The 26,198-nt window shown below is 34.3% G+C and overlaps 1 protein-coding gene across 4 annotated transcripts in view; it reads right to left on the reverse strand.

The window, feature by feature from the left end:
- The window catches only part of LOC117577852 (carbonic anhydrase-related protein 10), a 56,971-nt gene that overhangs the window by 12,842 nt on the left and 17,931 nt on the right, over window positions 1–26,198 (reverse strand). For 3 of the 4 annotated variants that reach the window (XM_052006347.1, XM_034262796.2, XM_034262795.2), the window contains exons 4-6: window positions 11,619–11,669; window positions 5,020–5,156; window positions 3,360–3,572 (exon numbers count right to left, since the gene is read on the reverse strand). In XM_052006347.1, coding sequence (XP_051862307.1) covers window positions 3,360–3,572; window positions 5,020–5,156; window positions 11,619–11,669 — 401 coding nt within the window. Of the gene's footprint in view, window positions 1–3,169; window positions 3,280–3,359; window positions 3,573–5,019; window positions 5,157–11,618; window positions 11,670–26,198 lie in introns of those variants that run through there. The other variant, XM_052006348.1, reaches the window with a different exon arrangement.

Here is a 26,198-nt window from a genome sequence, read left to right on the forward strand (position 1 = left end):
TATATATTTTTACAAACATACCGCATAGTTTTGTAATATAACATTTTAATATTTATGGCCCGAAGTCATACGTCAATATTTTAAGTTTTAATTATATCTTTGGTATTTCTGTATATTCAAATATTTATTGTTGTGTCACGAAACGAATTATACTAAGCAAAATTTCAAATAAAAAAAGACATGATGGGAAAATAAAATCAAAATTAAGACTCAAACTTAATGTTAAAAGTAAAATTGTCTCTCATTAAAATAATTTGCGAAAATTAATAGCATACTTTTCTGAGTTTTAACAAGTAAGTAGAATGAACCTCAAGGTGAATGTTTTTCCTACAAAAACAATGTTTCGGATAGGTGTTAGGATTGTTAAAAAAAACGTAAGAGTTGTATGAAACATAAATTTCTGTGGCTTTTTACTTGGTTGCCAAAAACTTCAGTTGTATCCTTCAACTGTTATCTTGTATTTGCAGATGTCAATGCATATAGCAAAATAATATATTCTGTTCCAGTTTTGGAATTACACATTTCATGATGAATTCTTAAGGATTTGCTATTTTGTGGATGTGACTTGAGTTGTTAGTTGGCCAGCTTCGATGGCTGCTGTTGCTTTGCATGACTTGATTACCATTGGCATTTATCAATTATGCCCATAAGCTGATGCTGATGCTGATGCTGAACCAGAAGCAGACACTGAAGCGAATGCATCGACTTAGAAATTGGCAACACCTGCACATTATGTCCGCAAAAGACTTGACCGGAATTCTGAGCTCTCTCAGCTCGGTTTACTCGGTTAAAGACACTCGTCTTCTGTGCTGTGGCTGTCTAAAGCAGCCGGCAAACGGCAGACAGCAGCACACTGAGTGAAAAATAAACAGAGTGTGACTGAGAGAAATTTGCTGTCATTTATTGCGGGGGAGGCGATGTCCGCTTTTTGGAGTTGTTAGGCAATCAGCTGACAGCTATTGCCAGTTATGGGCTGGAAAGTAAAATCAATGATTATCATTTAACACAACTGAGCTGAGCGGAGCGGAGCGGTGGGGAGTGGCAATCAGTGGCATCTGTTTGAACAAATCGCCACAACTGATGGTCTTATGTCAGAGTCGGCGGAAGCACGTGGGTGTTTCTCCCCCACTCTCCCCCCACGCTTTTGGCATACGCTTCAACAAATTAGCAGGCCACGAAGAGCGCGTCTCAAGTGGCAGGACATTTTAATCTTCAACCTCCACTCCGCGTCTGCTTTTGCTTCTGTGTTTGCTCTTCGCTCTTGACATTGCCCTTTTCGCCGCAATGTGTCTCGTTTGTTTACACACATTTCTTCTTTTTTTTTTTGTTTTTAATAAACTGCTCGCAAATCAACTGAGCGAAGCAAAGCAATTGAGCGCGCATACACACATGCGTGCGTGTGTGTGTGTGTGTACATATGTTTGTTTGTAAGCCTCTGAACTTGACATCAAAATGAAAAAGGGGGCCAAAATCATATTTTGTGCCAAACAAGAAGCAATGAGCAACAAGCAACAAGCAGCAGCGACTCCCTCCAGGCAGTCAAACAGACAGTCAAGCAGGCAGAAAAATCTCACATGTGTACATTGTGCCAGACTAAATAAATCAGGCAGCCAGAGATACAAGACAGAAACAGAGAGCAGAAGCAGAAGAAGCTGACTGAATTGGCTCTCTTCCAACCCACTCGCATTCGAGTCCCTGTCTGAATATGTGCAAGTAGATGGCAATGACAATGAGAATGGAAATGGGAATGGGAATGGGAATCAGTATGGGAATGGCAAAAATTCTGACACAGAAATGTTTGCTCTCGCCTTGATGCTGAAACAATGTAAAAATATTGCATTAAAATATATTTTTTTTGGGGCGATGAATGTATTTGATTGAGCGATAACCGAGAAATGCAATAAAACACAATGATTTTGCTTGTCGTTGTTTGCAAATACTATTCGTTATTTATTACAAATTGTATGTCCTTTATTTTTATAGTAATCTTAATTGCAATCAGAAGTATTAACACTTTGCAATTTAAGCAATTATATTTTATTTGTGAAACTCTTTACCACTGTAAGCAGCAACAGAGAGCATACTGATGTCTCTATTCAACAACTTTTGGAAACGCACTCAGTGTGAATAATATTTGATATAATAAAAATAAAATAAAAGTGAAGACAAAAAAAGAGAACTGAGAGCACAAAGGGCAAACTTAAACTGCTTAAACTCACAGGGGTCCCGAGGAGGCGAACAGACAGACAGACAGACGGATGAACGGAAGGACGGAAGGACGGAGAGACAGACAGGAGCTGTGCTCTTTAACAGCCTCTGGAGTAAGCAAATGCGCAACTTATTTCTCAACCTTCCTCTCCCCCACTTGGCATGTGCTGGCAGCGACAAATCAACATTTGATACGCTGCTGATCAAATACACTTCTCTGCTCGTTTGTCTGTGTAAGTATTTAAGCAGGGGAGCTAACAAGTTACGACAAGTACAACAATGGATATGACTCAAGCGTAATACAACATAGTAGAACGTAACCAAACGAAACGAAACGAAAAGAAATCAAGCAGAAGCAAACGCAACACAACACACACACACACACACACAGAAGACTGCTGAAGGTGAAGGTGACAGAGAAAGCAAGAGAGAGAGGGGAAGAAGAGAGAGATAGCGTAAGGAACTCGTTACTCGCCATCAAAACCAAAAGCCGTGACTCTGCTCGTGACTTACGGAACCACTCAATTGTATGACAATAAACGATATTAAATCTATTTTGTATACAAAATAAAATATAATTTTAATAAATATTATAAGCAAATAAAGAAAAAAGTATAGAGTGCAAAAGTATAGAGTGCCTTACGAAAACATTAAAATACATCTCGATTTATGATTGAAATTGAGACACAAAATAGATTACTACAAAATTTTATCAGTTCGTTTAATTTCATACAACTATATTTCTATACATATCGAATATTTATCAAGTACATAAATAAATTTCTTAGTCATCACATGTCTTACTTTCGTCATTATCAATTTTATCTATAACATTACACAACCAAGACTAAAGTTCTTTCGTAGATTTCGTTTTGCAGCTGTTACTTACCTATACACAATAGCGTAAAACACTTTTTATATTTCATAGAAGAAGAGTATAGAATAAAAGGTATACACAGACCTAAAGACATATTTGAAATAGTCGCAAAAAATTCGTCAACGTGCAATTGGGAAGACGTCAAAGGGTCGGGTTGAGTTGGTCCCCACTCGCAATTCAAACCGAAAATGCCACTATTAAGTTAAATAGACAGCATTTGGCATTTGGCGTGGGGGCAATCAGCATGTCTATGTCTCGTGTGTCTGTCACTTACCTCAGCTGGGAATGTGTAGCCCTCGACGCTGTGCTCTGAGCCAAATTGATCATTGAGTCCATAGTGGATGTGTATCTCACGGAATCGATAACGGTACGACAAAGGGCCACCCGATATATTCACAGGTGTCTGCATGCCATCGTAATTGGCCACCGTATCATTGCCAGCCGTGAAGATAACACTGTGCCCCGTATTGCTGATGATGCCGCTTATCTGTCAACGACGGAAGAGAGAACACATTAATCGAACTACAAATACTGATATATTCCTTTGTAATTAGTCTGCATAAATTTGTTGTTAAAACATTGTATGTTAATCACAAATAATCTCTCCTACAATATGCGAGAGTGAGAAGTACTATACGTTGATGGGTATCAAGTTTCGCTATTCAAAATTCAAGCAAACAACAAACGAAATTAAAAATGCTGCGACTCGTGACATGCGACCGAAAAAAGGTCGCGAACCCAGACGATGCACTCTGAACGTAATTTGTTGATGCTCGAATTTATTCAGGCTTAACTGACGCGTTGCTCTTGTTGCCGAAACTTGTCTCTGTGGGTTGCACTAGCGATACTTTTTAGCATTGAATAGCTTTGAATAACAAACATATTGCACTGCACATAGAAAGTATTTTACAGAGGCTAATAACTTACTTATTACTCGTGCACTTCTAACATTTGTAGCTATTGTCCAGTATTTTAAATTGTTTATCTTAAATCAACTGACTGAACTATCAAACTATCAACTTTTTGTCAAAATTACAAAAAAAAAAACAACTAAAATCTGATCACACGAAGATAAAGTTAGTTGACGTTTAGTTAAAATTCCAATTAAAATCAGGACAAACGACGCATAGCAGTTTAATAATTATCAACTGAATATCTTAAGTCAGTTGGACTTAAAAAAAACTTTACAAAATTACGATTTCTGGCAATGATTTTTTATTCAGTACAATTTAATTGTTTTAATCTTTTGGAAACCGTACTATATTTGAGAACTTAAAAAAATTATTGAGGTTGTATTCTATATAATATGAAAATTCATATATATGGTTTATTGTCTGACAAAAATTACTGAAACAATTTTAAATCAGTTAAAGGTATTCTTATAGCTCTGGATTATTACTATATTTAGAGCTCAGATTGATTTGACGAACTTTTACTGTTACATAAATTTGAAATCTTTTTTCATTTTTTGTTTTTTTTTTTATATGAATTCGTTCATTTTTCCAATTATTTTGAAGCACAAAAATAAAATCAAAATCTTGTCTAGCTGTAAATAAACTTCTAATTAAGAAATATTACATTCATCTTTATTCAAAATAAAAATAATGGTATTTGTTTTGTCATAAATAATTTATATACTATCGCACGCAACATTTTTCGCCAAAGAAATATCCATATATAATAAATAATTAAGACATGGATTTCGCAGCGTTTGCAGCAATTATAAATAATTATTGCAATTAAAACAAGATAGATTCTAGATTTAATTGAAATTTTGGGAACATTTTAAATAAAATGTATTTTTTGAAATAATAATTTGTAGCCATCCATATTAAGTGTTATTATCATTTCGTAATTTAAATTTATATATTTAACATTTGCACTTATTTGTATAGCTGAGTAATTTATATTAATTATTTAACATTTGCGCTTACCCTGTGTTTGTCAATGTGCATGGGACGCAGGTTCGGATCGAAGAGCAACCGTTGCGGCTCCAGATTCACCGGTGACTGGCGACGTCCTTTGTTGCAGAGCGACCACTCTGGATTAATGAGGCCCCAAAATGCTGGACCTGTTCGAATCGCGAGAGAGAGAGAGAGAGACAGAGAGTGAGGGAGAGTAAACAAGAATGAATGTGATACACCTGCTATACATATTTGTGTATATTATGATACGAGTACATAATGCAATTCAAATTGACATGGAAATACAATTATTATTAAAAATGTGTATTCGCTGGAATTGAATTAACTCCCACTTGATGTCACCCGATTTCACATGTGTTATATCCGCTCACACACACACACAAGCGAACATGAGTTGCAGACAAAGAGAGGGAGAGAGTTCGCAAAGAAAGACAATATAAATACTCGTCTCCTAAATCAAGGGCGGGCACACACAATGACTCGCTAAGCGCACGCCATTATTTTTAGCATTTTGACACCTGCATGTGTCGTCGACGTCGTCGTCGAGCAAACAAAAAAAAAAAAAAAAAAACAACACCGACGATGACTTGCTGCTCACTGATGACAATAATATATATTGGATTCAGTGAATGTGCCCATCAAGGACACGCGACGATCAGGATGAGGTCAACGACAGTCGCAGTTTACTCATGTCCTTCACACTGCCTGATTTGTTTTTAATTAACGATGATTTTGTGCCAGTTAGAACATAATACGAATTAAAGTAAACATCGATGTTTCAGATGGAAAACAACAAAAGCGTCTACATATTTGATGAGAATCTCATCAAACAACACTATCTCAATGTTATTAAATAAGTAATGTTTAATATAAATAACATATCTCAATATGAACTGTGTGCCTAGAATTTTAATGTTATGATTATGAGATTTTATTTTGCACAACATCTCGAATGTCATTAAATGAGTTAGTTGAGTTCAAAATAAACGCTAAATTAAAGCAAAGCAAAAAATGTGTTATAATGTTGTGTTGTGTTGTATCCTTCGATTTCTATCTGTCGCTTAACATCATAGGAAGGAAGAATGGTTTATTGGTAGACGGCAAGGATAAAATCAACACGTTTTAGCCGGCATATCGTAGCCACAATCAAAATCTTCAATCATAAATATGCCACGTACGCGCTTTTAAGCGATTGTTGACCTAAAGCATGGAGCACCACAGAGGAGAGGCAAGCGCAGCACAGCGCAGCGTAGCACATAGCGCAGGGTGGCAAACGGAAGGCGAGACTGCAACGTGAGTCCATTAAACTGCAGGCAACAGTCTAGTCAATGAGGCAATTGCAAAAACAATTTTAGCAGCCATTAACAACATTAGTGGATGGGGGAATCGGTAGAGGGGGCAGAGGCAAGGGGGTTGAGGGCAACGTCTGTGCGCCTTGAGGTATGCAGCACGCTTGGCTCGTTTTCGTTTCGTCGTTCGCCACGTTTACTTCGACTCGTTATACCCTCGCAAGCAGAAAGGATTGCGATTGGAAACTTTCGAGCCAATGTCTACTTAGTGGCTATTTAATGCGTAACAAATGCTTAATCGATTTAATGTAAATGATTATGTCAAGAGATTGGGAAATAAAAATAAACTTTTGGCTTCAAATATTCACAATAAATAGATGTAATATTAAATGTATATCAAGCCAAGGCTATCTTATAGTCAATCATTGGTTGCTTCCACGCTTCAACTTGTTTTTATTTGGCTGGTTGCTCATGTTAAAACACCAACCAACAAGTCGTTCCCATACTCAGGGGATTAACCGGACTTTCAGTCGCATTTGCTGAGCTTTAATCGTGCGCCAAGTCAGCTTCTTAAATTCATGCTCGCATCTCTCAGCCAAGCACCAAAATTTTGAAGCTAATGCAAATAGTCATGCAATGGCAAAAACGCACTCGAATATCGGCATCCCGTAGATACTTTGAGTAGTGAGTGACTGAGTGCTAGATAGCTAGCTAGCTGTGTACGAGTTTGTAGCTGGCTGGCTTGCTGGCCCCGACAGCACTTACATATGTATGCAATTCTTATGCAAATTTATTTAAGCCAAAGACACACTAAGTTTGGCCGGATTTGGTTGCAATTTGTCGACAACACATGTTACAGTTGCCGCCGCCACGCCGTCTATATCGTTTTTCGACTATGCTCAAATATTTCTTGTCTGCTTTTTCTCTTCTTTTTTTATACCCGCTACGCATAGTGTAAAAGAGTATTATAACTTTGTGCCGGCAGGAAATGTATGTAACAGACGGAAGGCGGAATCTTCGACCCCATAAAGTATATACATTCCCGATCAGCGTAAACACCGGCTTTTCGTCTGTATATCTGTTTGTATGAACACCTAGATCTCAGAGATTATAAGAGAAAGAGCTATAATTTTTGACAGCACTTGTTACCTTTTGCACGCAGATCAAGATTGCTTCAAATTTTTGCCATGCCTACGTCTGCCCCCCGAAAAAAACGAAAACAAAAATCGAGCGCGATTTTCGGTACATGCAATAATAACTACTGTATTTATGAGTTCTGGAAATTTAGATACTATCGGACAAAAGTTGTCGAAGTTGTTTAAGCAATTCTACAATCAGGACCTATTTGCCTTTCTCTAACAATTTAGTATATTTAGTACTTTATGGTATATTTTTAATGTAGTCCTATATTATTATTTCAAACATAGCTTTCGGTATATTTTAGTATTTTTGTGGTATATTAATTTGTTATAATTAAAAATAATGCCTCACACCAGGTATCTCAAAATCAAGATAATATGCCAAAGATGGCCTTCAGTATATTTTAGTACTTATGATATAAATTTAAATTAGTATATTTTAATAAATAATACCTCACTGCTGGTAGCTCACCGTCCAGCACACTCAACTGTATGGTAGCTTTTTTTTGTTGTTTTTATTTTTGTTAGTTCACATTTTTATTCGTCTATTTTGCATCCACTACGTTCGGTGTTGCCACCGCCACTCACAAATATACAGGCGTAAATTTAATCAGCTGATGAATGCAAATATTTGGTAAAAAGAAAAATCTGTGCGAACAAACTTTTCATATTTGTAACAAACTGCCTGGAAAAAAAGCTGGAATTCTGATTTTACTTCTAACATTTCATAGTGGGGAAAAACTAAAATTTGAGAACGTGAACGCTTTGCATGGATATCTAATTCCCTGCGCTTCTTTTGGTCTATGTTGGCATGTTTGTGTTTCATAATATACATATTTATTCAGCGGCGCATTAAGCACAAATTTAACGACGCCGCTAATAGTTCCGTCCGCTCAGAATTCTCCAAATTGCAAAACTAACAACGAAAAGGAAATGAGAATTTTAATGCTGCCTCTGCTGCTTCCAGAGACTGTATTTAGCACTTGCTGTTGGCAATCAAGCGGCGAATGGGCAAATCGGGAACACTAAAACGTAATCAGTTTACCTTATATCTATTTAGTTTTATTTCAAGATTTTGTACAATTTTAATGAACTTTTCACGAGAGTTATTCGATTGTTCTGAAAATAGAATTTCATTTTATTTGACACGATTTATGAATTTTTATAGTTAAATAGCTCCAATTTTTTTTTTTTTTGCTTTTGCTGTGGTGTTCAATTCATAAATTCTTCAAAATTATTTCTTGTTTATGTGTACTATTATACATAAAGTCATCAAAACTAATTAGCCACAAAGTATATTTTAATGCAATATAAGCAAAGTAAAAATTAAAAACGGTGAATCGAATTATTTCATTTTCGCACATCCATATTTTCTACATTCAACTTTCAATTCCTTTTAAAAATTCAGTTTGACAAATCACTTTTCAGAAAAATTTAGATGATTTACATTTTATGTAATGAATATTAAAATAAGTTGAAAATGAAATTTTAATTTAACATAAATCTGAAGTGCGCCTTCTTCTTTCTCGAAGAATATAAATAGTTTATGATATCAAAGATATTTTTTGCGTGTTTAAATTCTTTTCTACGTTTTATTACCCCAAAGGTAGCGAGTATAAAAATGCGAAATATGTGCATATACATAATTACACGGAACTTTATTTGCAAGTATTGAGAACAGAGATTGACCAAAGGCGTGTCTTGTGAAGTTTCACGACATTCTCTCATCAGTGATTACAGCTTGACTTCTCTTGACTTGATAGCACTTAACTTGACTCAATTTTATAGCGACGCTCGTAAATTTAACAAATTTCTATTACAAAGTACATAAAATCTCATGGCTTAGCGTGTCAAGAGCTCTAATAAAAATAAGCAGATGTCACGATCTAGTTGTTTTTTATAGCCATTATTTACACGTACTTTTATAGTAATATCGCAACTTGTGTTGCTCCCTGATTTATATGTTATTAAATGATATTAATAATATAAACACTTTATAATATAAATGATTTGGAACGAGCTTAAAAGTTCATAATAGTTAGCCAAAATTTGAATTGAAATAAGCAAAGTATAAGACAAATCTTGGCAAGAAGATAAGGAATATTATTATAAAATGTTGATGTCCAAAGTTATGTCTTTAAGATCGAAGTCTTCATACAGATGATTTTAGCTGCAAGCTAACGTCTTGTGCTTCCGCATTCAATTCCAAATTCAATGCACTTGAATTTTTTAATGCATTTGTTTTGTGCAAATAGCGTTTAATGCGATTAAAGTAAACGACAAAATCCTTGAGTTTTGTCTGGAAGATGGTCGGACATCCTTTTGCCATTATGTAGCCATAATCTGCAGAGAACACATTCACATTGCCCGGTCTCTGTCCCGGTTGTGATTCATAGAAATTATTTGTGAACCTTTTCAAATGATGGTTGGTTGCCAGAGAGATCTGAAAGGTGCATCAGGTCTGCACTACGTTTGATTGCAAACGTCACACAGTCAAGACAAAGAACCATAGAAAGAGAAAGAGAAAGACAGAGCGAGAGGAGGGACAAGAAATAAAGTTTCTTGCGGCGACCGCGACGCGGCATACTTTGTTTGTTCTTCTACTTGACAGCTGCAAATCGGTTTCGCCTTTATTTCACACACCTCTGCACAGTGTCTGGTTTCCCGCACCTTCAAATTGAGTGAACAATTCACCGGGTGCAGTTTCACTTGCTGGTTAATTCTGTATTTTACACTGCCACCAACAGCAAAAAGAACAACAAAAACAAGAAGAACAACAAGAACAGTGACAACATATACAGCAATAGCTGGTGGCACGATAAAAACGGCTGCGGCAGGTTCCGGCACTTTTAATGCCTAAAAGTATGCTACGTTATTTCATGCGAACATTGTTGCGCATACCTTATACACGGAGCGATATAAAAAGGGTATCCATATACATACATACATACATACATATATGTATATGTATGTACATACATACATGCATACTTATGTATGTTTGTAATATGTAGGGGTGCTGAATGAGGCGAAAATCGAGAAACGAGAAGCGCGAGCGGGTTTTCAGTGTTCAGTGTTCATGTTTTTGCTTCTGTTTTTGCTTTTTGTTGCTATTGTTGCACTTTTTGTTGTCGCCGTGAGTTTTAATTAAAATTTACTTTGTTGTTAGCATTTATGAACTCGCAGTTCGTCGGGGAGTGCAGTTAAAGTCAAGAAGGGCAACAGCACTCAAATTTGCTCGACTGTCAGACACCTCTATCAATTTTCCCGCTAAACAAATTAAAAAAAAAGGTTAATCTTAATCACCCAAATTTTAGATTCAATACATAAAGAAAAAACTAAAGTATATAAGAAAAATAGGTATTAAAACATTTTCCATTTTAAACACTAATTATTTCATAATCAAAAACAAAAAAGTATAGTGTTATTTATAAACTCCTAACTGCGGCAAGTTTAATAATTCTGCCGAATTGAAAATGTAATTTACATTCTTAAATTTCAAAAACAATATTTTTTCATTACAAACATGAACCCAATTTGAAACGCCTTCAAATATTTCAAGAATCCATTTTTCTATTTTTGTGTTGAAGAACAAAATTATTGTGTTACAAATTTTAGTTCTCTTTAAATAAATCTCATTCAAATAGTTGTAATTTGTATATTTTCCTTTTTCAATTTTTTTTTTAATATTTAACTCCATATTTGTTTTTATAATTTTGTTTTTATTGACCACAATCAACTGAATACTTGTAATATGTTTAACAAACATTTTTATTGATGTAACACAAAGTACTTAAAAGAAGTTAAAATCATTTTTTCATGTTACTTAAAAATGACTAACTACTCAGAAGACGTTGTCAGATGCATATCTAACACTCTCTAATATTAAAATGTGATACAAACGATATCTATAAAGTGTCAGAACTCTTCAGAAATTGTATCAATTTAACAGTTTATTTGCTAATTATAGCAATACAAATATCTAAAGCTAAGAATTGAAAATGTTTGCTTCCTTTCGAACGCTTTGATACCTTGAGCTCTTTGGTCCTTGTTTATAATTACAGTAGATAACGTTTTTACCGAAATTCATCAAAGCCAACAAACGTAAGATTCACAACTATTTTTTGTGTTGCAATTTAGAGTACTCTTTAGAAAGTTTATGGTATGTGTGATAGCTTACCTGATATGCCATCATAGGTCCACCACTCTTCCCAGCTCACTGCATGCAGAACTGTAAATAAAAAAAGGACGGAGGAAGTGAAAGTAAATGTAAGACGAAATGCTTTCAAATGAAAAATTTAGAGAGAGAAATGAACAAAAGACGCTGCATCATTAGTCACTTAACGCAAAAACTCTAAAAGTCAAATTTGTTGCAAATCATCATTAGCTGACTTTAAATTTTAACCCTGTAAAATGTATAATGGCTGCATAATGGATAGAAACTATTTTAAGGTAATTAAAAAATGTGTTAATTATTATTGAAATGACTGTAAATGGTGGGAAAAACTAATCACAATAGTAATTAAAGACTAGCAAAATAAACCACAATCTAACATTAAATAATAGCATCGAAAGTTATTTCAATTTCAGTGGTAGAAGTGTAAATGTGTTAACTATATATAGTTTGTGTTAACTAATTACTACATTGAATAAGCAGCAAATATTATTAAATATTAAAACTGGAGACTCTGAAAATATTTTAATGGATAATGCGTTAAATCAGCTGGAAATCGATAGAACATAAATGCCAGAGACATCTCAACAATTGAAGCTCGCAGAGGAATCTGTTCAAGTTGTAATGCAGGGCGAAATTGTCACGAATGGAAGTGGTGCCAATTTTGCACTCGAAGCAAAAATAAGATTAAGCGCTTGGCCCAAGGCGTATTCATGGAATACGTCAGAAAGAGAGAGAGAAAGAGAGAGCGAAAAATGTGGGGAATGTGGGAGTCGGTAATGAAATAAATTATAAATATGAATGAATGCCGAAACATGCAATTTCAACTTGAGAAATAATCAAGAAATTTAAAATTTGCGATATACAAGAGTTTGGTTAATACTGCATTAGAAAAACCTTTTGAGTAAAGGCTAAAATGATGATTAGCAACTTCTCAGCCATGCTTATCCATCGGTGCAACGCGAATAGAAAACAACCCATAGAAGCAATACGTTTAAGTTCAAATCATTCTGTTTTTTCCTTTCTTTTACTTTTTGCTCTTTGTAAAGTGTTTTGCGGCAAAATGTAAAGACAACCCTTAAGTATTTCTTTTATTCTAAGGTATGGTCCTTCCTTTTTGTGCTTTCCATTCCATTTTGATGCACACACACCCGCACACACAGAGAGCGTACACTTAAATGCTGAAATGATTTTTGCTTACTGCTTTTATAATTTTTTTTCTTAAGTTTTTTTTTGTGTTCTTGTGCCGCCTGCGCTATACTTCCGTCACTTGTTAACTTTAACATTCATCGACAGTTTTTGACTTTGGCGTTGTCGCTGGCACTGCTAAAATCACCGCCTCAGTTGCCCGAGGTCTCCAAAGCACTTTGTTATTTTGGTAACCGACAAAAAGTGGGTCAAAACCAGCGCCTTTGGCTTCCAGCAAGCCCTTGCTGCCTGGTATTCAAATCAAAGTCAAGAAATGTCGAGTCATTAAAAAGCTCTGCTCATTTCGTAAGTTCAACGTTGCACAAAGTGCAATGCTAAGTGCAATGCAGTCCTTCTTATTTGATTCAGCAAAAAATACGGAATTTAACACTAATTTATACCACCTCGCACTTATACTGAGGCAACGGAAGAATTTTTTTCTAGCAAACACAATGCGAATGAAAGAAGCAAAAGATATACTCTTTTTATTACGTATACTTTATATACTATATGCATCACGTATACTTCTTAGAAATATGAACTGCGTATACTTCATACACGCAATATAACAAATACAACACAAATAATACGTATACTTCATAAACTTCATTCATTTCGTATACTTCATATACTGGTTTGGTATAATGCGTATGCTTCATATGTAAAATATACTACATATGTATATTACGTATACTTCATATTCCGAATGTATTATGTATTCTTCATATACATCAATTACTGTGTATACGTAATATACTAATTACACTGTAAATAATACATATACCCAAGCTTCATACAGTGCTTCATATTAAAAATATACTAAATATAATACGTATACTTCATATACCAAATGTTCCACGCATAATGCGTATACTTCACATGTTTCATATATGTGTTATGTTAACGTAATATACTAATTACACTGCAAATAATACGTATACTCAATATGGTTCATTTATTTCGTATACTTCATAAAGTGCGTATACTTCATATTCAAAATATACTACATACATATAATAAGTATATCTCTTATACCAAATGTTCCACACATAATACGTATACTTCACATGTTTTATATACGTGTTACGTATACTTCATATACACCAATTACTGCGTAACTAGTGTGTATACTTCATATATAGAATATACTAAATATAACTCGTATACTTCATATGTAACATATATTACGTATACCTCATATTCCACATATACAGGTATACATACGTTAGGTACACTAATTACTGCGTCTACTTCATATACGTGATACACTAAATGCCCTGCCAATAATACGTATACTTTAAAAGCTTAATTTATAACGCATACTTCATATATAAAATACTGTATGTACTGCGTGTTCTTCATATACATACTAAATACACTGCAAATAATACGTATACTTCATATGTCACATTAATTACGTATACTTCATACTCCGATACTACATTTATATTTATAATACGTATACTTCACGTATTCCATATATTATGTACACTTCATATTTCACATATACTACGTATACTTTATAAGCAACAAGTAATGCGTATATTTCATAAGCGAGATATACTAAATGCCCGAAATTTCTATAATATGTGTGTTTTATGTGTGTTTTGTGTTTTATGTGTTTTATGTGTGTTTGTTACAACGTATACAATGCTTAGTACAATGATTTAATACGAATTCGGTCTAACACAATTTGAAATTTAGGTTTTACACAATTTTAAAAAATCTTCTTATTAATTTTAATTAGATCGTGAGTATTTTGGTGTAGTTATGCTTCCATATAATGCTCCGAGTATCAATTAACTTCAGCAGATGCTTTAAGTATAAAGCATTTTGAGTGGTTTGATTTTAATTTTTCATACTTTATGTTTCTCTATTATGTTTGAATTTAAAAATCTAATTCCACATAAGAAAATAAATATAAGGTAATCGTATAAATTATATGTACATATATTAAAAATTTGTATTTCATTGCTAATTATTTTATTCACGTACAAATACTTCATAGGAGTGAGCATAAGCAAATCTGCTATTAATATTAGGCAACCCCACCTCTGAATATATGTTTTCACTAAAAGTAAATGTGCGATTGCTATGACAATACCTTTAGTAATGATTTCTCTTTCAACAAAATGTCTTTATATATACAAAGTGGTCATTTCCATTTTAAATACAAATAAGATAATATTAAACAAAAAGGGAGCCATATCTAATATTCTCTAAATTGTAATTAAAATGATCAGAATCTAAGAATGAAATGTATTGACTACTGAGTCAAAATTAATGAACTATTAACTTTTATATTTTATTCGCACCTTCAAACATACACTTCAAGTTGTAACATATATAAACTTAGGAGTGTGTGTAAGTATATAAAGGAACGCATTGGGTATGTCACAATATACAGCAAGCATACCATATAAGAAAGGTATTACGACGTTCTGTGGGCCAGCAGAAGGACAGCAGAAGGGAAGAGTAAAAATTTGCATATTCCGCCAAAGTAAACTGCGAGCCGTGCTATAAAAACTTGAGCTGGTTTAGTTAGTGATAGTGATAGATATAATCAAATTGGGTAAACATAAACAAAATATTATATTACCCACACAAAAAGGCGTTGGTGACATGATGTGTATTCTTATCCACGACAGAAAAAACAATCAGCTAAAATGGCAAAAGGCTAAACTTACGACAGCGTGTCTAGAATGCGCACGTCAATGCTTTTCATCTTGTTCTTGTTGTTGTGTGCTGTGTGTTGTATGTTGTCTGTTCAAGTTGTTGTTGTTGTTGGTGTTGCTGTTGTAGTCGTAGTTGTGGCAGACAAGGGCGCGTCAGGGCGTTCAGACTAAGAGCAGAACACACGAAGCGAACACTGGATGCGACTTCGCTATGTTTACGTGTTTTTAAATGCGATGACGATGTCGATAGTAGAATACCAAATAAGAGGACCAGCAAAATAACACTTTACACGAAAATGATCGACTTCGAGATACTCTATGCAAATTTATATTTTTTTTAATCATCAAATTAACACTAACGCATTTCTAAACCACTCGATGCAAAGATCTTCGGCTTGGCTTATGCAAATTGCTTATCGAAGTCAGTCTTAGCTAGAATTATTTTCAAAATTGATTATCATACGAATCGAATGTTCCTTTAGTTAATAGCTCTTCACTGCGTTAAGCATTAATAACAAATAAAGTATGATTTGTATCAGCTGGTACATCGAATGATACTTTTTCTGTGCCCAACGCTTTCTTTACAGTATATGAAAGAACATGCAGAAAAGCTTACACAACTTATTATAATGATGAATCGGTTTTAATACTATAATATAGAAAGTTACAGGACTATAATAAAAATAAAATAGTTAATCAATGATTTTTAAGATCTACAAAATATCAAAATAATTTTAAATATTATTATTTTCTATAATATTATTTTATTATTATTTTTTTAAAGTAAAGAATACAAGTTCTTATTGTAGTGAGATGAGCCTAAGCGAATAGGGCCTTAAGGCTAATTTTAAATATTATTTGTTTTATTGCAATACATTAAAAACTCAAATCAATTTTAGACTTTAACATTATAAAACAAGAAAGAAACAGAGAAACCATAACGACTACAATATAATAATTTGTAAGTGGACTGATTTGGCAACCTTTAAGACCGTATATTCTAAAGCTACTACTGTTGTTATGTTGTTCATTAATATTAATGAAGAGTACCCTATTTTATAAATGATTATTTCCACCTTCCCTACTTTGGATAGTGTAAATTTGTATTTTAAAATCGAGCATTTTGCGTTGAACTCTTATCATAGCATGTGGAAGGTACGCTCCATATTACACATCGGTCAACAATACATTTTGCCATTCGTTTATCCAATAATAAACTGAGTAATAGTTTTCATAACGCGAGTTTACCTTCAATCTGGATCGGAGGCTACTATATGCAAATTAACGAGGGGTATCCAGGGATGTCGACTATTTAACACTCATACACACACACATACACACCGACGCGCGCGCCTCAACAAATACAAATACACTCACACACATACACATACACACACACACACACAGACATACGCGCGAAGTGAGTGTGTCATGCCTTAAAACACAAACAAGTGAAAGCTTTCAATCATGTCGCTTGGTTACCAGGCAAGCTCTTTTTACCCTCCCCTCCCCACCCATCAGGCTGGCAATTGTAATTCCCTTCGTCGTTCTGACTTGGTTTTTAACTTTTTCTTTTTTTTTTATTTTTCGCTTTTTTTATTGTAGTTGTTTTTATTGTTGTTGTTGGTGCTACTCTTTTTCAAGTGACCAGCAGCCATTTTCTCGCTCCAGGACGTTGCCACACCTTGTTCTTTGATTTTATTCAGTTTCGGTTTCGTGTGGCTGCATACCGGGGCCACGCCTTTGTTTAGCTACTCGTACTACCAAAACCAAACCAAACCAAACCAAACCAACCTTCCTACCTACCAATTGTCCACCAAGCTATTCGACCCTCAACTACCTTACCTTACTTTACAGTACCGTACCTTAAATGACCGCGTTCAATTCACAGTCACACTTACAGCTCCGACAAAAGAGAGAGAGAGGGAGAGACAGAGAGTTAAGAGTCACAGTATCAGCTGTGTTGCTGTGTGGCTGTCTGAGCCATGACTAGCTAATGGTAAATGTCATTTCAATTACGCTCAAAGAGCTAAAATTTTATACGGCACGTCGCAGTTTTTCCTTTTTGTTTTCACTTTTCGATTTCCATTTGCACAACAATAACGAAAATCACGCAAGCAGACGACAGTAATTGAAACAACAACAACAACAAAACTAGGCTCCACTACTCGTACTATTACTGATAATCAAGAATATATACATTTTATGAGCATTTCAAAGTTGACACTAGACACATTACAATGCACATCCAAATGAAATTTTAACTGCAGAACAAAACTTTTAATTTCTTTTAATTAGTCGCTGCAATCGATTCACTTTGCTCACTCTATACGACTTGCTTTTAATCAACCTGTCTTCAATTTAGTAATTAAAACTTATATTTTACTAAACCAAATTCATTTTATATAAGTTTCATATTGGGTTTTACTAGGTTTTCCACAATTCTTGCAACAAATGTTGGATGTAGTTGATCAATTTAAATTTTTCTATATAATTCCTTTTATCTTATACTTATTTTAGTCATTTCATTTATAATTTTTAATATTCCATCTTAATTTTGTTTAATTATTTTTGTATTTAATTGATTTTTCGTATCTTCATTTAAAATTATTATTTCTATTATCAGTTAATTTATTTTTTTAGCTCTTTTTAGCCTTTTTAATTTATGTAATAAAAATATATTAAATCGTAAAACTTTTATTAAATTTTTTAATATTTTAGTTTATGCAAAGATGAAAGTTTAATTTACTTTTAATTTTAAAATAATAATAATAAAGTTTTAAAATTCAATTTACTTTTAATTAAAATTAATAACAAAATGAAAGCGTGAAATAGTGCATGTGAATATTAAGAAGTTCAACATTGAATACTGGCTTGAAACATATTTTACAAGCATATTGAAGTAGCGCAACTTGTCATATGAATATATTATATTACTAAATAAATAGTTTGCCACGTCGAGCAAGCTTAAAAAAAGTGCAGAAAACGTCGACGATGCTCGCAATACTGCAAAATCGAGATGTAACGATGAATAAAAAACAACAGAAGTGCAAACATTGAAGTTGAGCGTCAATCAAGTAGAAGAAAACAATTGTCAAAATGCAAATCGGAACCAGCAGAGCATAAACTTTTAGCTGTTTAAAATCTTCGATATATTATTATTTCAATATTTCGATTTATTCGAATTTCACTTATTTTCTATTTTCCCTTAAAAATAGTAGAAACTATAAATTTAAAATATTTAAAGCTACTAACAATCTAAGATTATATATATAATATTTCAATATTTATTTCGATTGATGTAATTTCAACCAAAGAGCCGAACTATAATCTAAAATTTCGCTTAGTTGTACTATAAGAAAAAGCAGATTTACTCGTAAAATACCCACAACAATTCTTATCAAAATATCGATAACGGTACGACAGATCCATAGTGTATGGGATATCGATAATTTAAAGAGGGTAAAAAAGCGTAGAAACCACAAAAGAGAACAGATGAGCATGAATCAATAAATAGAAGAATTGAATCGATAAATATTTGTTGTTAATAATTATAAGTTTAAAATAAAATAATCGGTTCCTCGATTTTAAAATATATCATACTCTAATCAATGTTTGGAAAGATGAAATAATCATCTACTAAGTAAAGTATTGTTATTTAATTTTGATCAACAACAGGAAATCATCTATGAGTTGCTATTTTCGACAGTTTCACTCGAAATCAAGCCTGGCATTCTGATAATACATTTAACACTTTTAGTTATACTAGATATTCTATTCTCTGAGAAGACTTTTAAAGTTAGAAGCGAATCTGGGATCGACTAATTTGTTTCTACATTAAGTTATTACAAAGATGCTTGCTTAACAGCTCTAGACAGTTTGCGAGATTTCAGCAAAACCAAGAGCAATGAAGCTTATTTCTCTGTGGTTGAGGTACAAACACCTCTCACGCATGTGTTTGCATGTTGAAGGTATGTTCATTGTGGGAGCACTTAATGTTAGATGCTGGGACACATTTGACAATTGCCTTAGTCAGAAAGTGAGAGGAGAGAGAGAGAGTCACATCGCTATTCATTTGCTATATCACTAGAATGTCCAACACCAACATCAACTACTTGGTGTGCTGCTTGATGTGATTGTTGCACTCACTGTGTTGCAGCTGTGTGTTGATGTCAAATGACCAACATCACAAACAGTGAAAAGTTAAGCGAGCACATTTTGGGGGATGGCATTGCTTTATATTTTTCCCTCCTTTTGGGGATAGCTTAGAGATTTAGTTACGTTACCTACGGGTCTGTCTGCCAGTTTGTCTGCGGTCGGTTGTTGCCACTGTTGTTGTTGCTGCCAAGCCAAGAGACTGGTTGACTGGTTGACCGGCTGATCGCTTGGCCGCAACAACAAGAGCCACTACACAGCTCAGCTCAGCAGCAGCACAGCACAGCAGGAAAAATGCCAACAATGGCTTTACAGTTTGCTGCAGTTGGAAGGCACTCTGCAGTTGTGCAGTTGTGCAGTTGGTGGCCATTTGACAGTGGCTGCGCTGTCCACGGCATGGATAACAACATCAAGTGATGGGGCAGTTAATTAGTCTAAGTGGAAATAGTGCACAAACCTTAAGTATTATTACCTTCTCCGCTGCTGTCGCCATTGCGATTGCCATTGCTATTGCGATTGCTATTGCTATGGTTACTTTCGCTTTCTTTAGAAATGCTGTTTGCCATTTTGCTGGCGCATTGACCATGTTGAAGTTGTGAATTAACACAGCCACATATATTTACCATAAACATATTTAGTATATATATTTTCAGTTACAAAATTATACAATGCAACGCAACATTTATTACGAAAACTTAATAAGGCATCATTAGGGTCAACAAGTTGCTGGATTTTTCATTTCGAATTCATTTACTAGAAATAGCTTCTTAATTGAAATTTAATTGAAATAGTGCTTTGAATTTTGTGTGCGGAATTTCGCAGCGATTTATAAATGGAAGAAAACATGCAAAATGCATTTGCAAAATAATGGGCCGTACTCAATAAATTCAAAGGAGGCTCTTGAATTTCACTACCATCCAATAAATTGAGGGCAAACGTGTGCACACATTGTCGTTGAGCACAATAATGGCGCAACAGCCCAGAACATTCAAAGGTTTACGCGTCGAGTATCGAGTATCGGTATCAACACAAACACACATACACACATGAATACATATATATTTATATATATATATTATATATATAAAAACGCGCAAATAAGAAAGCAAGTATGTGCGTGTGTGTGTTTGAAGCTTTGATAAATGAGCTTTCACCATTTATTTTCATTTTGTTTCATTGACAAATAAGAAATCGATTCTAGCTGATTTTTTTTAAATACGACCGTAAATTATGGGTATTAAATCTAAAATCATAAACAAGTATTTAAAAGCGAGCCATTCGCATGACAATTTTATGACTTCAAACAGATATTATAATATTTTAATGTATATGTTCATTTAAGTTAGGTGAACAGTTTATTTCAAGTATCATTCATCGTGATAAAAAAAAAATAAAATGAAAATATAATAAAATAAATAACATTTGCAAAGAATACATAAAGAGAAGACCCTTCAAAGTTCAATTTAAACATCGCGGGCTTAGCATTTTGGGTAGTTCTTATTTTCATAAGTTGGCAGGACTATTAATGACAACGGAGCGAAATTTCATGGCAATATTATTATCAGTAATATATTTATGCTTGTCTTACCAAACGACCAATTTGGGATTTAATTGAACAGATAAGTGCCATCAAATTTTGTTTGCGGATTGAAATTTCGGTATCGAAAGCGTTGAGGATGTTGCGGAAAGCCTTTGGTGATTCTACTATTTCGCAGAAAAATGTTTATAAGTCATACAAAGGCTTTAAAGATTAAATACTTTCCTTAAATGTCAAACTTATAGCCAAATAATATATTCGCTTATGAAACTTAGCAAGGTTTTAGACTTTAAATAAATCGAAAATCCCTGTCATGAATATATTTTAAAGACTATAAATTTGTTTTCAATAAAAATCAATCTGTTAGCACTTTAAGCCGCATTTATGTTATTTTCACACACGTGTCAATATTAACAACAACAAAAAAGGAAAAATAAAATAAAAACAAATATTTGCAAATAATTTGCGTGCGCAAATCTGACGATACACTCGAAAAAGCCAAACAAATTTCAAACTAAGGTCGCATTGCTATTAAAATTGAGCAACCAAGCATATCTGACCAACCAGGTTGCCGATGACTGAACTGAACTGCACCAAACAAAATCTAACCGAACTGAACTGTGGACCTAGACTGGTTTATAGTTGGGTGGTAGACATGAGCTGAGCTGAGCTGAGCATTTGGCCAGTTGCATCGGCACGTTTAGCCAGAGTTAAGGCAGAATAAGAAAATACTATAATCAAACACTTTAGCAAAGCTTTTGGCCAGCTAATGTCGTTTCTTCAAGTCTACACATGTTTTGCATGCGAAACTTACTGTTTGCCAAGTTTAAATAAAGTCAACTTCTGACATCGAAGGGTATGCTAGATTCTTTAATACCCTAAAATAGCAACAGATATAATTTGAGAGGTATGAAATACTTCATACTTGTTTTTCAAAGGGTACAAAGAAAAAAAAACATGTTGCACGTTGTTGCGACTTGTTCGTGTCGGAAGTTGAGTATTTTCTTCCAGTCATTTTCTTTTACACAACTTATTACACACTCTGTAAAAATTTAACCATTTACTTAATCAAGCAAACAGATTTGAAGCAGCCAAGACATTCAACAATAATTTATTAATTGCAGCTTAAATAACATTATTACAATTTGTTTTTCTCAAGTGTCTGCGTTTTGGGGACGCACGTCGAAATCAAGTCGAAAACAAGAACTGCAACATCGTAACAAAGTCAATGTGCACAGTCCAAAGTTGCACAGTTTTAATTTAGCATCCAGCAGCATTCTAAGGTAAAGATATTGCGACTGTTGAAAAGCCGCAAAACTTGTCCAAACCAAAAAGGAAACCCCTTTTTTTTGTTCTTTTTTTTTTGGTAACTGTTGCACGTCCTGAAGACACGAGTTGAGGAACAGTTAAATGCAAAAAGTAAGATAGCATCAAGATGGCCTGTTGGCTGCTTCGTTGTTGTAACTCAAAAATGAAATTTACTTCATTGGATTTGTTTTGCTTTTATGAAAATTGGTCGCAAGCAAAGAAGAAGACAAAAACGTATTTTAAAGATACAGACATGAGTACATGCTGAAATTATGTGTTTTGCATAAATTTAAAATTAATTAGTAATTTACTAAAAAGTCTGAAATATGTTCTAAAGTGTACACTGCTCTTTCTTTTAATCATAAATAAAATTCAAGTGATTAAAACAATCAAAAATGTGTTTTACAACTCTTTCCTGTTTAAAAAGTATTAAAGGTATCTAGATATTTTGATCAAAAAACTTATATGACATTCTACTTTAATTTAAAACTGCTTTTGATTTGAGATTAGGCTTGGCCCCATTTGATAATTATATATGCAAATGCTAAATACAAAAAATCCAAATAATTTTACTTTTTGAATAAAATAATCCTTTAGATTTGAGCATAAGCACATTTCAAAACATCATTGACAGAATCTTTTCTGCTCAAATTTTTTTTTAAAGGTAGTGATTGAAGTGATTGAGCATGTTGTATCTCATTTTCCTTTTCGAATAGAAAATTGCTGTTTATTCGAGATTTCTCCTGTTTATAATCTGACCAAAACAAATTAGCGCTTTAAAAGAAATACATGGAAAAAGCAGTTGTATTTTTTCTGCCGCTGACGTTGATCAAGAAAACTTTATGAGGTTTTGGCGGCAACTCCTTTCGCTTGTTCCACACACACACACACATACTCACACACACATTTACACTAAGTTATTACACCCATGTATCCTTTGGGTACCGGAAATAAATAAGGTGGGAAGGTTTTTGCGCCCCGATAATGTGTCGGTGGGCATGTTAGAAGGCAAAGAAGACGTGAGACAACACAAATTTATGCCGCACCCTCAAAATTAAATTATACGAGCAAGTTTTAACACAAGTTACACTATGTACTCTGCCATATATACTGTGTCTGTGTTCTTGTCTGCGGCAATATTTCGCCTCTTAAAAGCAAACGAATTTGATAGCCAAAGGTGTATAAAACATAAAAACTGATGTATGAAATGAATATTACGCAAAACTCGCACAATCAAATTAAATGCAATATATTTAATGTTTCTTGTAAATTTGTCAAACAAAAATGTGGCTTATATTCATGGAGTTTCAAATTCTTAAATGTGGTTTGCTTTAGCTAGAAATTCTTTGTGTTGAACAAGCAAATATGCTAACGAATTAATTAAATTACATTTCGAATACTAATTGACTTTAAACAAGTAAAAAAGCGAATTTGCTCTACTCATTCTACCCATTTCAATACAAGCAAAACAGTTTAAAATTTACGATTTTACTAAGCCGACAAAAAAAAATGAAAATATTCCGATATGATATATATACCAGATTGTCAACGAAAACAGCTAGAATTCGACTATTAATCAGGAAATATACAAAATTAATAAACTGAATAATACTAAAATATACCGATTGCAATATTTGGTATACCAATAAATTATTACATTAAAAATATACCTGATTGTCAACCAAAGTAGCTAAAATATACAAAATTTAAAAACCCGAAAGAAAACTTAAATACATCGAATGCTATATTTGGTATATCAGTATACTATTACTTTCAAAATATAACGAAGCACACAAAATATACTAGATTGTCAACCAAAGCAACTAAAACCCGACTGCTGAAGCCGTTTTTGCCATTTATAGTTATTTCACAATTATGATCTTATGATTATATGTAAGTACTCGTGTCTCTAGCTTCAAAATTATACTTGCTATTAGATTAAAATGAATGGCTATCTCTATGTTAACTTCAAAACTTTATAGTATATAAAATATACCAATAACACAACTTCCACTTACAGACTGTCGACATATGCTTCAAAAATCATATTTGACAGTTTTCTTGTGATTTAATGCTGTGCACGATTAGGTGTGGGATGTGAAATGAAATTGAGCGAATAAATAATACAATTTGACTTGGTTTAGTTATATTTAGCTGGAGAAAATGGACACTGAATATTGGCCAATTACCCCGGCAGGGAGCCGAGCCCATACACTTAATGTCCGACAAATTGAACAATGGCAACACCATGCCGACCAGACCGAAGACCCACCTATCCACCTACACCCACCCATACCCATACCCATCATTGAGTCGCGACCCACACTCATGACTACTGCAATGGACAAGGTCAAATGTGGCAATGGAATGTGGGCGTTGCCCGCCATCGTGGTCACTGTTGCAGTGAGTGTAAATTGTTGTGTTTGTGTGTGCGTGTATGCGCGTGTGTGTGTGTGTGTGTTGTCAGGTTAATCACTCGTTTTGTTGCCAATTACTGATATAACCCCAAAATAAGGGCGAGGACAATAAGCTGGCAGCAAACAGTTGAAGCTCTGCTCGACTCCGGGTCAAATGTGAGTCGTTGCGTCGCGTCGCGTCGCGTCGAGTCGAGTCGGTTGGTTGGACAAGAGCCGAGCCAAGAGGTAAGAACCAAGAGGCAAGAGCAAGAGCCAAGCAGCCGTCAGCCAACCGAAAAAGTCAAAGCCACTTGGCTTTTGTTGCTGTTTGTTGCCTTGCTGCGAATATCAATGAGTCCATTATGTATGAACGGCAATGTCTATAGCCGCCTGACATGACAGCAGCCACTCAATGCAAGCATGGCACAGCACAGCACAGCACAGCACAGGAGAAGCAAGCAAGCTCGGGATATAAGGCGCCGAGGTATAAGGCGACAGAATTGAAGTGATGACAGTTGACAGCGTTTGGCATTTTGGCACCCAAGCAACAACAACAACAACAACAACAGCGACATCAGCAACACCAACTAAAGGCATCTGACGGGGAGGGAGAAGAGAGCAGGTCACTGACTGCGAACCAGAGCGAAGGCGATAGAGATGCGAATGGTATTGGTGATGGGAGCTGGGAGCTGGGAACTGGGAGTTGCGAGATGGTGATGCTGATGGTTAAGGAGGGGAGATGGAGACGTCTGACAATAAAAGCATCAATTTGCCGTCACCTGTGTGGCACATTCAGCAAGTGATGCAAGGAAATGGATTCTGGAGCCCATGACCATAAAATTTTAGTAGCACACACAGTTTTGGATTTTGTCTATACGCCACAAACAGTGGAGCTTAGCTATAACAAATGTACAAATGTGTTCAAGTATATACATATGAATGTATTTGTTGATTATCTTATGAAATAATCTAATTATTATCGCAAGATATATGGAAGAATTTTAATAGAATTTTTTTCCTTGCTGTTGTGTCACAAAATTATATAAAATCAATTCAATTATAACGTTCATTTCTTAAACATAATGTATTTATACTTTAAGGTAATAAATGATAAGTTTGGATATTATATTTGGCTGTTTTTAATGTTTCTAATGCAGACTTCTTAGCGGAATCATATTTGAATGTGTTGCTATTTTTAATTGCGTTGACCATTATTTTTTTTTGTATTCTTCCTTATTGTTGTGTCACGAAAATATTTCAAATCCAATGCAAAGCTCAAAAGTCACCACTTTTTTGTTGTTGCTTATTATTTAGTGAAATATAGTAT

Source organism: Drosophila albomicans, chromosome X (assembly GCF_009650485.2).
Source record: "Drosophila albomicans strain 15112-1751.03 chromosome X, ASM965048v2, whole genome shotgun sequence".
In the NCBI taxonomy this organism is placed as follows: domain Eukaryota; kingdom Metazoa; phylum Arthropoda; class Insecta; order Diptera; family Drosophilidae; genus Drosophila; species Drosophila albomicans.